Here is a 17,695-nt window from a genome sequence, read left to right as displayed (position 1 = left end):
TTCTTTCTGTGTCTCTCATGAATAAATAAATAAAATCTTTAAAAATATACTAAGTCAGAAAATTGCCAACCACATGTTTAAATATACATGTTTCTATCTGGGCCCAATGTAATATACAATTAGAAATTGGCTCATATTTTCAAATTTTAGTGTAACATACATGCTGCAGGAGTATTTTTCTTTTGCTGGGTTAGTCATGATTCATTTTACAGTGGAAATGTCCAACACCCTCACATTGCTTTTCAGTCTTTTTTCAAGGAGCAATTCCATGTTTACATGAAATCTTTTACTATAGAATGAACTTGAGTTGGAATGTTTAATGTTAAGAATGTCATCTGAGAGATGTGTCTCTTCATTAGATTCCCTCTGTCTCTGTGATAACAGATACAGTACACAATTGAAACCTGAAAAATGTATCTCCTTTTTCCCCAATAGCTCCATGTTTGCTTTGTTTAGATAAATACCTGATATTCCGTAATTTAACCGAATGTTTTGGTTTTCATTCAGTTGATTAACTGAATTTCATATAAAAATATTTTAGAATTTTAAGATTTTTCCCCTTTCTTATTTTCTCCTACAAAGTGTCGAACCTCTAGGTATCATATACACCAGTTTTGCCATTGTGTACATAAATGCATACAATTTATGAAGACTTTTCTGATCCCTTATATTCCCTAGGTAGAATTACTGGCCTCCTCCTCTGCTTCACTACAGATGGCATAGGCATTGTGTCTTAAATCACATTCCTCTATGAATCTATAAGCTTTTTGGCGGGAACCTTGCTCCTTGATCTTCTAATCTTCAGGATCTTGCACTGTACCTGGCACATAATAATAGGTCATCAATTTGGTAGATAATTGATAATGAGTCCAAATTTCCTACTGTATCTCAAAATATATGGCCTTATTGTGGTTTATCATCTATACATGTAGTTCTTCTAATATATAGATTATAAATAGTGTTTTTGCAGATGTGATTCACTGTAGGTAATATAATAAAATCTCCCAAAGAGTTGCATTTGGGAACTTTGCAAGTCAGTTACTCACTTCTCTTATTATTTAATTTAGGCAGTGTGTGTGTATAATATGAGATATATATATAAATATAATCTTGAAGTTTCTTTATTTGGCTATTTTTATATATGGATACCTAAAAATCAAGGCAATCATAAGAAAATATCCACTTTACAGGGCAAAGTTTATGAATCAATGTAGTATGGAATAAAGGATTACATATAAATATGTAGGCTTTCCTTTTTACTTTCTTTTATTCCTTTTTATCTGTTTTTAAAATAATTTTTAAGTATATTTTCAAAGATAATGATGGTTCAAAATTCAAAGGGTGAAAAATATAAAGTAGCTCTCTCCCAGACTACTTGTGTCTTTCCAGAAACATTCTCTATATGTGCAAGCCAAATATATAAAAATATGTACATATATAATTACAACTATGTATTATATATGTATTAACATTGGCACAACCACAAACATTATTATGCATGCTATTTTTTTCCACTTAGTATATCTTGGCTTTCTTTATGTCAATATTCATCTTTTTGTTTACTTTTAACCAGACGTTATGGAGAACAAGGAAGATACTTGAGCCCTTCATGAAAGCTTGAAATGTTTTCATGTATAGAATAGAAATATATCTTGCCAAACAATAAAATGGCCCACAGAATGTTTCACCTTCTAGACCAGAGGTATTTGGTAGAAAAATAATGTAAACCAGATAAGTAATATTAATCCAGTAGCCATATGAGGAAAAGTAAAATAAAATACATGAACTTAATTTTAGTAATATTTTTTAACACAGTGTATCCGTGATATTTTCATTGCAACATGCAATTGATAGAAGCAATTCTTGAGATATTTTATGTCCTGCTCTTCTTAGACTTTGAAACTCAGCATATATTTTACAGGTGGAATACATCTCAGTTTGAACTAGCCATATTTCAAATGCTCAATAGCCAGATTTGACTAGTTGCTACTGTATTGGACAGTATAGTTCTAGATCTATTTACTTACCAATGGTTTTAACTAGATATAGTATCTGCACAGAAACCTAAAATTTTACTCACTAGCATCTAATTGTACAATAAGACTTAAGATGGCACATATTTAGGTTTTCTTTTGAAATGAAAAACTGGGCCAAATGTTTTTTGTTGCAGATTGATTCTGCTTTGTTTGTCTCTGATTGATGGCAATGCTCTTTTAAACAGGTTCATAGTAATTGTTTGTAGACTCTTCTTTATACACCTGTTTTATTTGTTCCTAGGTCTCTTTGTCAATATTACAATTTAATTCCTATTGTTTAGGTACGCCTAAGAAACTATATGTCTTAAATATTCTTAAGATAATAATACAACTTGATTTTTTTAAAAAAATTGGTGTAATCAAGCTTATAAAAAAATCTGTTTTATTTATTTTAAGTAGAGAGTACATTGAAAATGTTTATAATGCATCCTGCCAATTTTAAATGGCAGGATTTAATGATACTATATAGAGACAGAAAACACAAAAGAACTCTTTCCAGATGGGTCACATGTGTTTTCCTTTTGTCCAGGATAACAGAAAAGATAAAGATAATACTAAGTAAATAATTTCATGGTGCATACTGAAGCTACTCAATAAATAATGCAGTGATTAATGGAACATCTGATGGCCACAATTCTGTCAGCATTTTCATTTATTTTTTTTTTTAATTTTTGTTTTTGTTTCCACTGCTTCCTCTATCAGGTATACTATTCAGAACTTAAATTTTCTTAATAGATTCCATATTCAAAACCTAAGCATTGTAAGCAAAATAAGCGATGATAGAAGGATCACTGAAGGGATCCATATGAAAACCAACATTGCAGAAGGAATGGACATATTACATTAGATAATATCTTTCAATCCTTGTTGATGATTTTAGTATAACTATGTAGTTTTAAAGTCTTTTAAGTTTTATTAATATTTTATTAAATTCATGGAAATTGAAAATTTCTTATTAAATGCTTCAAGGAAAAAACTAAAATCTTTCCCTAAGATATCCATTAAGTGAAAGAAAACATCACTTTTTGATATACCTAATTACATATTCAGGGCCAAAGTGGTTGGGTCATACTTGTGGCCACCAGAGTCCAACCATGTGGTGCTGAAGATAGAGGCCCCCAGAAAGTGGCTGAGTCTGGAGGGGTAATGAGGGGACACAGATGGCTGAGACACATAAAAGGCCCAGGACATTCCAGCCAATAATTGCCTTCCTCTCCTGACTCTGCCCAAAGGACACTTTCTAGCTCACTAAAAATATCAATAGGGAGATACAAAATATGAAAGAAACACACTTCTAGGATTGGTTTGTAGATCATAGCTTCTGATTCACACTCACTGAAATGACTAGGCTCTGCCCCCAAATGACAAACTAGACCAAGTACTAAATTAAGAAATTGCTCGTGTTCTCTTACTACTTTCTAATTGTGCATGCTCCCTACCATCAAGTCAGAGAACACCTTTTATCTACCAACCTGCCATCAATTACTTACCTACAGCACTTAACCCTTAGTATCTTTGTATCCTTTGTGGATGTTGGGTGCTACAACTGTCTATCATTGGCATTGCCTTGCCTTTTTATCCCAAAGCCCCCGGTGCAAAATAGAGTTTCGGTACTCAGCTCCGCTGGGACCTCTCCCTCATTGTATGCCAGGGGGAAATGGCCACCAGCATCTTCTCTGCTATGTTTACACATAATCCAGTCTGCTGGTGCTAGCTTATTGTATTCTACTATTTGCCCTCACTGTAACTACATAACAACCTCTATTATTTAAAAAAACAGCAACAACAAACCCTCTGATCATAAGCATTTCCCGGGATGTTATGTCCAAACTTCGACATCTTCTATTTACAAAGAACACTAAGAAAAACATAGTAAGAAAAAGCCACTATAGGTGCCAGCAAAGCCAATCTTGAGATTAACAGCGTAGACTCTCCTTTACATTAATAACAATATATATAGATAGTTAAAGTGAAGAAATACTGAAGGAACTTCTCCCAGTTCTGAGACTCTGATTCTATGAATACAAATTATCAGAACTTGTTCATGATAATAACTCCTGAGCTCTGAGCAAGTTGATCCGGGTCTGAAGGAGCAGCCTGAGTTCTCTATGAGTGTGTGCAAATGATCGGGAGTTGTAATGCTCATGGAAAGGCTACACTTGCTATTAGTTCCTTTGTTTTAAATGATGTAATGAAAATGTAGTTCCATAGCACTTGCACCTAGACTACATAAAGTGACCTAGTAATTAAACTTGTAGAGCTTAATCAACCAGAAAAGATTCACAGTGCACTGTATTCATTACATAATAATGGAGCATCCAGCCACACCGGTTTTCCTTTTGCACAATTGTATGTCCCTTCTATACACCCCTGTCATCTGTTGATGCTCATGTGTTTTCCTGGGCTGTTTCCCCAGTGTATTGTGCCTGAAAGATACAAGAGGAAAAAGGAAAAGCACAACTCAAAACTGTTGCTTTATTCCTTTCTATTGTTTACTTTTTTAAAAAAGTAAAGTCATAAAGATGTCATATAACTCTTAATTTTACTGTCCTTTAATTGTCACCTCTCAGCCAAAAACAAACAATCATTGATATGTTCTCCATATCACAAATCCTAAAGTTTTTAGGAACTGGACATGTGAAAGCCCAGTTCGTTTCAGTTTTGCTCATTACTGGACTCTGGGGATTTTCTTTTTCTTTTTTGGTGTATAGGTTATGTCACTTTTGTGTCTCCAGACCATAAATCAGATCTCTTTCTGAATGACTGCTTTTAAAGCTGGCCTCTTATGTATTAGTGCGCAAAGGTTCTCCATAGATGGACTAGATTAGATTGTTACTTTTACAATAGTTAAACAACTCTCATTTCAAATATTTGTCTTGATAGATTTATATGAAAATATATGTGTTTGTTTTACAGGATACTGATTTAGAGCAGGACTGTCATTTTAGCTAAACCTACTTTTGGTGGATGTAAAACCGTTGCTTTTTTTAGTTGAAGGGGATAAACTTTCCTCTCGTCAAGGACTTTTTTGTTGCTCTGATGCTGTTCATCTAGTCCATTTTTTGCTCTAACCTGAGCCTTGTCTCTCAATTCTTCATTGCACATAAGAGTATATCTTGCTACAAATAGAATCAGTCTATGATCAGTTTAGATCATAAGCTCTGAAATTCAAAGTTTAGAGTAGGAGGGGGTACCACCCAAGACTCTGGCACAGACATCCCAGTGAGGACACTGGCTAGTGCAACTTACAATACCTATTTCTGGCTGTCCAGGCAGTCCTGGATCTACCTCTATTCATATGTCCTTAAAAAAAAAAAAAAAAAAAGGATAGAAGAGTCACTTACTCTGAGTAGGTATTTATGGAATAAGCCGTTATGTAATGACAATAGAATCAGTTAAACATAAATTTTTTTCTCTTTTTATGCACTACTTGACATCAAAAGCAAAAAGAGGTAAGTTGGCTATATACCTGCAGGTGAACCTTATTTTCTCTAATAGAATTATTCCTGAGTAGCTTTGCTTCAAATAAGTTTCTATAAGTCAAATACTTTTACATTAGGAAGCTTGTCTTTGTAAGTCCTTATTCTTTTCTTTGAAAAATGAATAAACATCTTCTGTAAATATTAAATATTATTACTTAAGTACTACTTAAATATTTAATAAAAATTCATAAATTAAATATTATTTAAATATTTAATATTTAAATATATTGCTTTTCCTTTCATTGAGTTGTGGTTTAATTTGCTTGTGAGGATGTAGTGCATTTTGTAACACTTGGTTTAGTTTGGGGGTCTCTGAAATGTCTCCTCCAAAAAATATGGATTACATAAGAATTTTCTCTTTTCTAAGAAAAGTAAAAAAAAAAAAAAAGCCAAGAAACAACTGACATTGGTGAAAACCTATAATTTTCAGATCCATCACTTTACAGAGGAGGATGCCCTGAACCTCTCAGAATATTTTCTAGTGTTGGGTTTTTTTAATGATGAAAAAATATAAATAAGAAAATCAAACACATTTCTCTGAGTGGTGTCTCATATATTTTTCTTTAGGGGATATATTTTCCAATGGATATTTTTAGTGGGTTTTTGGTTGTAGTTTAACTTAATTTCTCTTTTGTGTCTTTTTGATGATGAATTAATTCTGACATTTCAAAGGTATAGCTGGTCTTCATCCGCTCCATGCTATTATTGACTTTGCTGAATGAGAACAGACCATCGTGCCACCTTGAGTTAATTCTGTGCCAGCTGACACTGTTCTTGGGAAGGTCATTTCTGAACGAAAAGCTGTGTTTTCAACGGGTGTTTAATTGGTGTAAGAATCTGGCAGCAAAATGTCCTTTTACCTCTTGGTGCCACTGTATTTTATCACCCCCTCCCCCAAATTTATCTTCTGTCTTTCTACTGTAGGCAGTTGATTATACACATGCTCTTGGTTTCATTGTACATTGTTCAGGAGCAGAAAGTTGACTATACTGCAGAGCATTTGTATATTTCTCTTTTGCAAGGTTTGAAATAAAAAATAGATTGTGAATATTGCTTTGTTTTATCAGCTAGTCATATGATATCCATCAGGACAGCAAATGGAAAGCTGGGTGAAAGTTTCTGCCTATCTATGATGACTGAAAGGTCTAAAAATGCTTCCTCTTCTTCTTCGCAAGTCATACTCTGATTCTACATCGTTGAAGACAATTTTAATGCTTGTCACCAAATGTGATAAACTGTATGCCGTTGTCATTTGCACAAAGGCAGAGCCAGATTTTTTTTAAGATTTGTTATCAGGTCATATTTTTGCATCGTCTACATTGAATTTTTTTTCTATATATTTCAACAATCCTGTCTTTACTGTGCTTTGGAAAATTTTAATGAATAATGATTGTTTCTGACTATCAAGGGCATAAACCTATAATGGAATTTGCTGTGTTAAACACTGATGGAAAGATAAGGCGGAAGTGTCTGGTGAGATGAATTAGCAGATTATACTCCTGAGTAGTCGGAAATAAGGCTATTGTCTTATCTTTGGATGCTTTTAGAGAAACTAATGTATTAACAGGATATGTCATATGTTTGGCGAAAAGGGATGAGATAGCCAACTCTATGTGTTTGATTATAAAATGCTAAAAGTTGTTCACAGCTCTCCATTTTTATTTGTGTCAATGTACCATTAAGTTCATCATTAGATTTCTAAAAACTACTTCAACTTTTCCTGATTACTGTTTATATTTATGTCAATGTTTCTATTTCATGCTTTCCTTATTTTTTTATAAAGTGTTTCAATTTTAAATATTTATTTTTTTCCTTAATTCTCTACTCTGTATGTTTTTTTCAGTTTATGTGTATAGGCATCCATAGGACTCCTTAAGTGTTCAAGCTGTTACTATTAGGACAATGTATTTTGATGCTTCTTACCATTAACTTTTCTGTTAATTCACTAACACACTATTAATCATTTTGTAGATTTAGTGAGGAATAATTCAGTATTGATATTATTTGACATACTTTAAATAATGGCAATTAAAATTATTTTCAAGATTTATATGTCAAGGTCTTAAGATTACAAAGAATAATAATTAATCACCCAGTGTTACTAAATTAGTTTTAAAACCTTTATCAGATAGTATTTCCTTTCTTATTTCTTTTATTAGAAAGATGTTTGTTATGATGACAGGAATGCCTAACTGTAAGCTCTTGCTTCTTCAAATGGCTCCATCAGACAAAGCATTAATGAAGTACTAATAAAGAAATCAATCCAAAGATGCTTTAGGGAAGGTGAAATCAGTATATTAGCAGTATTTTTCACCACATGCATCTATAAACAAACTATTGTGGGAAAACAAAGAATTTTAAGAATGATAAGGCAGGGTCGTTTCTATTCCTAAACCACATAGAGTGATGGGGGAGATTAGATATACTGCAAGGACAGCAGTGGTCAAAGCTGTATGCAACAATGCTAAAGGAGATGCCATAAGTTCTAAAGGAGTTTAGGAGAAGCAGACACCTCCTCCCGGGTGGTAGGGAATAAAGATGAAACTTATTAGTTCTGAATAGTCCAAGAAAAGAGCATTTCAGATGAATGTAATGATAGGGGCAAAAAAAGATATCATTGTCAAAATGATTTCATCACATGGTCTGTCTTGGCTTTCTAAATTTCATTATTGTCAATAGCATTTACTTTGTTTCTTGAAGCTGAAAACCTCAAGGTCACCTTGACTCCTCCCCTTGGTCCCTCTTGTGTAATCAATGACTAGTTCCTGTCAGCGGATCCTTGGCTGCATGCTTTCACAGACATTCTCTCACCTTGTCTGCAAAGTGGTATGTAATGTCCTCACTTAACAGAAAAACTGAGGCTCAGAACAGTTAAGTCACTTTTTTGGTGTCCCTCAGCTACTGTTTGATGGAGCAGGGATCTAAACTACAAAGGTCTATCTACAATGGACTCTAAATCTCATGCTGAAATGGAGGAAAGTTGAAGAGCACAGGGGAAAGGGAATAGGAATGAGGAGGAAGACAAGGAGACCACAGAGAATTTCTACATCGTTGGCAGATGGAAGAAAATTGTGATATATCCATTATCCATTCCCAAGGATTGTTGTGTAAAGCCCTCACTTAAGACCTGGGTGCATCCCTAAGTATGTCAGTAACTAATTATGGGGAGCACCTTTGTGCAACTATCCGCAAATATCCAGAATTCCCAAGTTTGGAAGGCTTTTCTTTAATATTTATGTGATTTTTCTGTCTCCACTTCAGTGCACAGTGCCTAGAAATTTGTATTTTTCTATCAGTTACTCAAATATCACATCCTATCATCAGTTTAGTTTTGCCCAGTACCACTGATTTGAACACTCATTTCTAAAATGCTTTTTGCTATGAAGAAAGTCTGCTGAAATTCGAGTACAGATTTTAATTTAGAATTTGTGCTTCTGGCCTTTTGAATTAAAATGTATGTATTTGTCCCAACCCTTAGACTGTTCAGAGTTTAGAAAAATATAAGAGAACTTTGGCTGTTCTCAGATTACTTAGACTAACAAGGTACTATTGGCAGGGTAAGAGGTAAGAGGCGGGGTGATAATTGCTTCCACTTTGGAGCAAGTACAAAGGCTCCATATTAGTTTGCAAGGGCTACCATAGCAAAAGACCATAGCCTGAGAGGCTTAAACAATCTACATGTATTTAATCACAATTCTGGAAGCTAGAAGTCCAAGATCAAGTTTGGGCAGGTTTAATTTCTCCTGAAGCCTCTCCCCCTGGTGTGTAGATGGCCACCTTCTCCATGAGTCCCCACATGGCCTGTGTGAGGCCATCCCTGGTGTCTCTGTGTTCTAAACCTTCCAATCCCCTCTGCTCATAAGGCTACCAATCAGACTAGATAAGGACTCATCCTGACAGTAGCACTTTCACTTAATTACCTCTTTGAAGATCCTATCTCTGGCAGCCCAGGTGGCTCAGCAGTTTAGCGCTGCCTGCAGTCCAGGGCATGATCCTGGAGACCCAGGATCGAGTCCCTCATTGGGCTTCCTGCATGGAGCCTGCTTCTCCCTCTGCCTGTGTCTCTGCCTCTCTGTGTGTGTCTCTCATGAATAAATAAATAAAAAATCTTAAAAAAAAATAAAGATCCTATCTCCAAAAGTAGTTTCTTTTGAGAAGAAACTCAAAAGGTAGTGGTAATGGTAGTGGTAGAGTTTCCAATGTATGAATTTGGGGTAACACAATTTAGTCCATTACAGGCTCCATGGGGCATTCCATTGGGCTCGTGTTCTCATCTGCCACTCTCTCCAGGGGCCCTAAGAAAATCACTTAACCGTTCTGATTCTCAGTGTCCTGATCTCTAAGATGAGGATTATGACAACCAAACTCTGTTGAATTTTGTGAGCACTAAAAAACTTTTGTTCACTATAAAAATCATGCAGAAGGTGACCATATGCAAACTCCTTAACCTCTTTAGGTCTAGTTTCTCATTTCTAAAATAAATATAAAAACCTTCTCTATAAGATTAAAGAGCCATTGCATATAAAGTGTTAGCCTAATATCTGCATAGATAAAACACTTGACAAATATTACATGTTACCATTATTTCTCATCCTTTCCTCTTCTTTGAGCATTCCTATTCTTCCTATTCCTATTCCTATTCTTCCTTTTCTGTCATTGCCCAAATCCCAATTAATGAATAGTTTGGAAGATATGGCCAGGTGTGCAGAAAGTAGAAAGAGGGATATCCTTTTATCTCCCATAAGGACACAAATGAGAATGTCTCTATACTTTGATCATTCACTAGGGAGTTATTTTAGAACAATCCATAACTATTTCTGTCAACCTTCTGTTTAATAACTTTGATCATTAAACATTCTTGCTTTTCTACTGTTAATCATTTGTCCTCATTGAAAGGTCCTTAGTGAATATGGACCATTTATTCCAACTACATAACATATTTGTTCCAAAGTGATATCTATTTGAAAAATAACAGCAATGTCATTTTATGACAGCAATTGTTTAAGTGGGCAAATTTAATTACTGAAATTTTCTTTAACAGTCTTGGAAATAGTATACCAACTTAACAAAGATATTAACTGTCTCACCAAGAGGCATGTTTGCTGTTTGTATCATGAATTTTCATTTTTCCCACCAATTTTTGAAGTGTGTGAGTTGCCATTTTTAAATGAGAAGGGAAAGAAAGGAAAACACACATGCCTTTCCTCCCCACTTTTGTTGAAGGAAAGGTGCTAAAAAAAATCATGGCCTTATGAAAGACAGAGGAAAAGGTGCCCAGGGATAAATAGAATATGGAAGTGAGAAGGTGAATTCCTATGTGGGTCAGAGGAAGAAATATGGACATAGAGTTTTTATACAGAGGAAAAGAAAGATGTTTCTCTAATCCGTGGACCAACAACCTTGAGGCTGATCCTAGGCAAATTTCTGGAAGTGAATGTGTTTCATATGCTCAGTATAGAATAGGGATTACTAACACCCAGCATGAGCTCATCAAGAATGATTTATGCTAAACTTATTTTCATTCTTCATCTCATAAGATCAGGGAAAGTGGTAACATAATATACCTGAATTTTGGCAAACAACGAACCAGGTATTTTACAGTATTTTTTAGACAAATAGAGAAAATTCTAGATGATGATGTAATTGTTTGGGTCCGTAACTTGTTGAATGACATCTTCAAAGGACCCAAATTCATAGATGGATATTTATGAAATATGGTCTCTACTTAGCCCGACCCTGTTATTGGGTACTAATCTTAGATGAAGATATTAAGGTCGTGATTATCACATTTTCTGATTTAAAGGAGAAAAAAGAGGGAGAGGAAGTTAATATGCTAGATTATAGAATAGGATCTAAAAGAGGCATCAGGTAGGAAAAGGTGAGATTTACTAGAGATAAACATAAAAGTATATGAGAGGTGTCTGGCTGGCTCAGTCAGAGGAGCGTGCCACTTTTGATCTCAGGGTCATGAGTTCAAGTTCCACTTTGGGTATAGACATTGCTTAAATAAATAAACCTTTTTAAAATATTGCACTGGGATTCCAGACAGCCCAAGTACAGGATGGAGGAAGCATAACTTGATAGCACCATCTGTAGGCAAAGTAAGTCATATGAAACAGCAGTGTGACATGGCTGCCAAAAAAAAAAAAAATTGCCATGCAGGCTTCTGCTCTTTTAATAGAATGAGGGTATCTCAAATGAGGCAAGATTGCCACTCTACTCCACCAGTCACCTCTTATCCCACATGATTTCCTTTTGAAACCCCTCATTTTTAGAAGATTGTTGCACACAATGGAACATGCTCAAAGAGCAAGAAGGAGAGTGAGTCAAGTTGAAAATGTGTCCTCTGAAGAACTTACATTATTTGGCCTGAGGAAAACTCGGGTGACAAAGAGGGTTTTCATAGGAAGTGTGTAACACCTGGGGGGTTTGTGGTCATGAGGGAAGGTAGGGATGCTCATGAAATGGTGGGGATGCATTAGTTGTCAGGTCTGGAAAACCAGGGGCTGAGGTGCTGACTATTCTTTAGAAGACTGCCACAGAGAGCCACCGCTCGACTTCCCACAGAGCATCTGGGTACCAAGGAAGCCGTCCGCACAGCCACACAACTGCCGGGTATGGTCTCCACAGATCAGCTTTCACCCACCTCTCAGTACTGCAGCTGAGCCCGGTGTGGAACCCAAGCACAGAGGGGTTCCCTGCCTCTTTCCACATGAGGTTCTCCCTCCCTTCCCAAACGGCCACCAGTGGGCTCATGAGACTTTGTAAGGCAGTGACTTTTAGAAAATTGGTTCATTTTCTAAACTGCAGTAGGAAGTTAGAAGTGGTAGAAGCCTGAGGGGAAAACCCTATAATCAGACTTTCTCTCCCTATTCGTCAATTTATAGAAATTGAATATCATCCCCATTCTTGCACCTTTTACCCTGTTTTGTGTTTTTGAAGTAATTGGTTGCCTTCAAATTACTATCTTAACTGCCTGGTGATGTTCTTATTTATGTTTCTTTGACTCTATGACCCTGATATTTTCTAGAGGTAGCTGGTATCGATTTGAGAGCCAGCCAGAGTAGTGAGTAGAAACAGGCCTCAGCATCAGAAAAGTCTGACCTTAAATCCCTGCTGTGCCACTTCCTAGCTGTGTGACCATGGGTGAGTTAATATATATGATGATCGTGTATTAATTTAATCAAAGAATGTTTGTGGAGCACCTACTATGATGCCAGTTCAGTATTTGTTTCTGTTGCCATGAAAAATGTTAAAGGGGGAAAAATAGCCTCAGAGTATATAAGATTTTGGTATAGTCCCATATATCAAATATTTATTTTCTTATGGTAGGAACAATGAAAATAATACCTCTGGAGTGTTGCTAAGGCTTAAAATAGATAAAGTTCCTAAGAGAAATTAAATCATGTTGATTCAGCAAATAATTTCCTTCCTTCTTTCTCTTCCCTTTTTTTTTAACCTTCCTTTCAAATGGACTCTTGTTCATGGAGGAGTGCCATACATGGGTGCTCTTCCTGTGTAGGTCAATATAGACCTAAGATGCTTTAAGCTATAATATCCCTTATTCAGGGATCCCTGGGTGGTGCAGCAGTTTGGCGCCTGCCTTTGGCCCAGGGCGCGATCCTGGAGACCCAGGATCGAATCCCACGTCGGGCTCCTGGTGCATGGAGCCTGCTTCTCCCTCTGCCTATGTCTCTGCCTCTCTCTCTCTCCCTGTGTGACTATCATAAATTTAAAAAAATATATATATATCCCTTATTCATCTACCCTTGAGGCACTAACAATATCTTGGGTATGCTCTGACACTTCTCAGGCCTGTAACCTTATGAATGTACAGTGTTATCTAATTCAGTTCTGAGCATTTTTAAAAACTTTAATTTTATGATGAAATATTTTATTCCTATTAGTAGAGACCATAAACTCTTTATAGTTGCCAAGAAGTTCTTTAGCTAACTTGTTTTTCTGGCATTAGCCTAGATCTTACAACCTCCAGGAAGCGTCCCCTGACCCCTTAGATTTAGTTAAGTGTTTCTGCCCTGTGATCCCTACATTTCCCTATCTTGGAAAGCAATGTAGTGATATGTCTGTAAATTCAATCCAGCCTTTGGGTCATACAATCCTGGATTCAAATTCAGATCCATCTCTTAGTGGACTCTGGCTAGTTACTTAACCTAAGTCCTCTTTCCTCATCCATCAACTGCAATGAATAAAACAGGGCTGCAGAAGAGCATACAGGTTAAGTGCCTACACAGTGCCTGGCACATGGTAAGCTATAATAAACAAGTGTTAGGTGCTATTATCATCACCATCATCATCACCACCATCATCATTGTGACACTTCATTATAATTGCTGGTTGAATATGCTTGTCTTATCCAATTGGCCAGGGACCTATCTTCTCTGTTTTCCCTTTGTCCCCAATGCCTAGCAGTTTTGAACACATCCAAGGAGTTTAATAACTTGATTGTTGAATGGTTGAAATGAGTTCTGGTGGCCTAGATGACAGCAGTGGCTGCTGCAGTTTCTTTAACGCATCCTGCTTGAGTCACATAATTGTCATCTTTTACGCCCTCAAAAATGATGAGATGAGTCCATGCTCCTTTAAGAGTTAGTCTACCTCAGAGTAGATTCTAGAAAGAGCAGGTGAGATTATGTAGAGCCTACAGCATCCCAGAACTGGGAGGGACTTCCCCAAACTCCTAACTCACCCCTTTCATTTTACAAAATACATGTTAATACACATCCTGCTCAGCTGAGTTAGATGTATATGTAATTGGAGGGCTGTTAACCTGAGAAGAGAGATTTAGAAGACAATTGAGTCAGAGCAATATGATATTTTTCTAATTTTACTTTTTTCATCTGTCACCATCTTAGCTGTAGAATTTGCTTTTTATCCTTCAAAGATAACACTTAGCTAAGTACTTATAAATTATAAGTACAAAATGATAATTAGCCCAGAGATGATTTTACTTCTAAAGGAGAAAAATGTGGTATTCACTACAAATATAAGGAATATCTACCACTTATTAAACAATTCATTAAGGGAGTGCACCATAGTCCTGCTCACCTGCTTTCTAAATTTTATCACAGAGCATATTTTGAATGAATAATAATCTAAAACTGCATTAACAAAAAAATCATTTCTAATGTAAGTGAGATATGAAAAAATTTTAAACCATGTAAATACTCGAATTACTCTAATTCTAAGATTTGTCATTCCTTAGAGGACAAAATTTTGCTGTAGAAGTGCTTCATTTATACCTCCTTGGAAATGGAAGACCTGAGGCCAAATTCCAGAATGTTTTTAGAAGTGTTTTCATTTATATCTATTGTATTTACCCTAATACACCATAGGAGGGCAGCACTCTCCTGGTTAACTTAAAACTGCTCATCTGCTGACCATCTCAGAAGCATTATCTGAAGGAGTCCAAGACATCTCTAAATTATCACTTAGATAGAAAAGCTGTTGGAAAAGATAAAAGGAGCATGAAGGAATTCATCCTATAAGACTCTGAGTTTCTACAAAAGGGAATCATTGGGCTAATCAGGCTACAAAATGACAAGCATAGAGTTGAAGGAGGAAAAATAAAATAAAAAGAATTCCCCAAAGTGGAGAAGATAGAACTACTTGTTACATTTGAAGGACTTTTATTGAGTGTGATATTCTGAACACCAGCTACTCAATGAGAAGCAGATCTTGTTCTTATTAATAGGTAATAATTAATAAACTACTCTGCAACAAAGATTACCTATGAAAGGCTCCCTTCAGAAATGATGTTCTCTTGAATGAACGCAAATCAAGCCTGTCTACTTTGCATCACAGACAGCTTTAGTGTGTTTTCAATCTTGTAAACAAAAGCATCAGCAGTTTTCATGAATTTTGGGATTCTTAGGCAGATTTTGCTGTAATGAGGATATACTGGCCTTTGAAAAGTGATACTTAGGCCTGTGAAAGTAAATTCCAGTAGAACCTCAATAATCCAAGCCTGTAAATCTAGGTTTAGTGATAATTTAGCTTTAGTATTATCTACCTAACAAATAAGGGAAGAGATTTGCTAAGCAAATACGTGGTCTAAGCAGTTAGTGAGAGGACATGCAGCAATTATTTGAAAATAATTGAATTTTCAAGTCAAACTCAAAGTTTAACTTTTTTGCAAAATCTTTTTGCAGAAGTATAACATATGCATTTCTAACCAGCTTCTCAGGTGACTCTAGTACAGTCAGCCTGGTACCAATAAACAGACTGTCCTTTGATTATTTTAGAACTCTCAGCACATGGTCTTTCTTGGAGTGGATGATTAACATAACTGATCAGCTTTAAATATGGAGTTTTGATAGTTAACATTTTGTTAACCTAGCATGAGTTATATTATGTGACTTTAAAATGTCAAAAATATAACAGAAGTAGATTTCCCATTCAGGTTAGCTTTCTCCATCAGTCCAAGTTACTATCAATTCACTATATAACAAACCTACTATTGCGGCTAACAAGTCTTGCTTTTGATTAATAAAATTCTCAGAAAACTATAAAGATGATTTCTTCCTCTGATATCTTATTAATCATGGAAAATATTGTGTTGCATGCTTGCTTTTTTCAGTGTAGTTATGGGATTGACAATATGCCCATGTGTCCTGACAATGAAGGCAGTTATCTGAATATATTCCATTTTGGTTAAGCAGATCTAAGTGCTAAGCAAGTAACTGCCATCATGTTCAAGTTCAGAACTTGAAGATCTTTCATTATATTAATAGACCCCTTATTTTTAGATGTATCCAGATACCAAATATGAATGGCCACATATGTCCTAATGTACTTGAGAAATCTCACTACCAGTTTTGCATCACTAATTTTCAAATACTGGATTTAATTCAGAAAAACGTCTCTTCTATTGGCATCATGCGGTGGGGGGGGGGGATAAATGTCAGATGTTTCTATATGAATGCACATTCCTCACTAAATCTCTCAGGCAACTGCTTTAGTTACTGTTACTAACACGATGCTCTGTCATCTCTTTGTATACATGTCTAATTTATCAGTTTCTTGTAGATTGTCAGCAGCCTGCTGCCTCCGTACCGCCACAGTGCTCACAACTAGCCGGGAGGCAAGACTGCCCAACTGTCAGGTAAATTCGGACGTCCTTTCTCTTCTCACCCAGCTGCATGTCAGATCCATGGATCCCAAGCTCTCCTTTCCAACACCATAACTTCCTATCCATAATTATATTTGCTACATTTTATCTTAAATATGGGCTATGCTAACATATACACTGGCTACCTGAAGTCTCCATGTGCCCAGCGGAAATACAAGAGAGCTAGAGTTTATTTTATTGGCCACTGGTGGGTAGACTAAGGGCTGCCTTCAGCTCCCTTGTACGAGTAAATGCTAGGATTAATCCAGTGGTTCACTACCTTCCAAAATATAAAACCTGGAATTACTAGGATGTTTGCCCTACTTTTTCTTGTGCTTGACTTCTGCCCTTAGCATATATTTCTCAGACAAATAAGCAAGAAGAATAGAAAGCATCCCTCATGTCTGTTCCAAGACAACTTTATGAGTGTTTCTGTTTTTTTCTCCACTCACGATCCTCATTAAAACTGATTTTGAAGGGTGGAGAAAAACTTACAGTTGGCCTTTTAAAAAAATATCTGCGGTGATGGCTCTCTTTATGTGAGATTAACTGAAGAATTTTAAAGGCAGCTTTTCATACTGCTGGACACTAAATTGAAGAGATTGTTGACAATCTCTACTCCAGTGAAAGCTTTGCGAATCCATCATGAATTTACCTCCATGTGGGTGAACTCCCACTCAGCATCAGAGCACCCCCTCAGGACCTTGCTTACATCTTTGTGTAATACTTCATCTCCAGTTAGTTGCCCTCTGACGGTGTGACATTTTTGTAGCCGGCTGTGGCTTTCATAGTCTACTTTTTGTTCTTCCCCTATTTTAGTGAACATGTCACTCTTCTACCAGGACAAGGCTGTTTTTGAGTAGGGGCAGGCCTAAATATATTTCAGTGTATGTCAGGAATAGATGTCAGTAGCAGGCTGCCTGTGGTCATGGGTTAGAGCCACGCAAGCCAGCAAGCCACAGATGCTCCGCAGAAACACAGCGGCAGCCAAAGCCCCTGTGTGGCTTGGTCTCAGAGGTGGTCGTGCGGCCATTTGGAGAAGTGAGACG

The 17,695-nt window shown here is 36.3% G+C and overlaps 1 protein-coding gene across 5 annotated transcripts in view; it reads left to right on the top strand.

Annotated features, from left to right (window-relative positions):
- BICD1 (BICD cargo adaptor 1) overlaps nucleotides 1-17,695 on the top strand; it is a 225,887-nt gene that overhangs the window by 197,760 nt on the left and 10,432 nt on the right. For 3 of the 5 annotated variants that reach the window (XM_072798418.1, XM_072798419.1, XM_072798421.1), the window contains one exon: nucleotides 16,565-16,640. The exons of 1 other annotated variant lie outside the window; for it this stretch is intronic. In XM_072798418.1, coding sequence (XP_072654519.1) covers nucleotides 16,565-16,640 — 76 coding nt within the window. Of the gene's footprint in view, nucleotides 1-16,554; nucleotides 16,641-17,695 lie in introns of all 5 variants that reach the window. One more of the 5 variants, XM_072798420.1, reaches the window with a different exon arrangement.

This window comes from Canis lupus, chromosome 25 (assembly GCF_048164855.1).
Source record: "Canis lupus baileyi chromosome 25, mCanLup2.hap1, whole genome shotgun sequence".
NCBI classification, from domain to species: Eukaryota; Metazoa; Chordata; class Mammalia; order Carnivora; family Canidae; genus Canis; species Canis lupus.
This window is presented reverse-complemented; position numbering and strand designations above follow the sequence as displayed.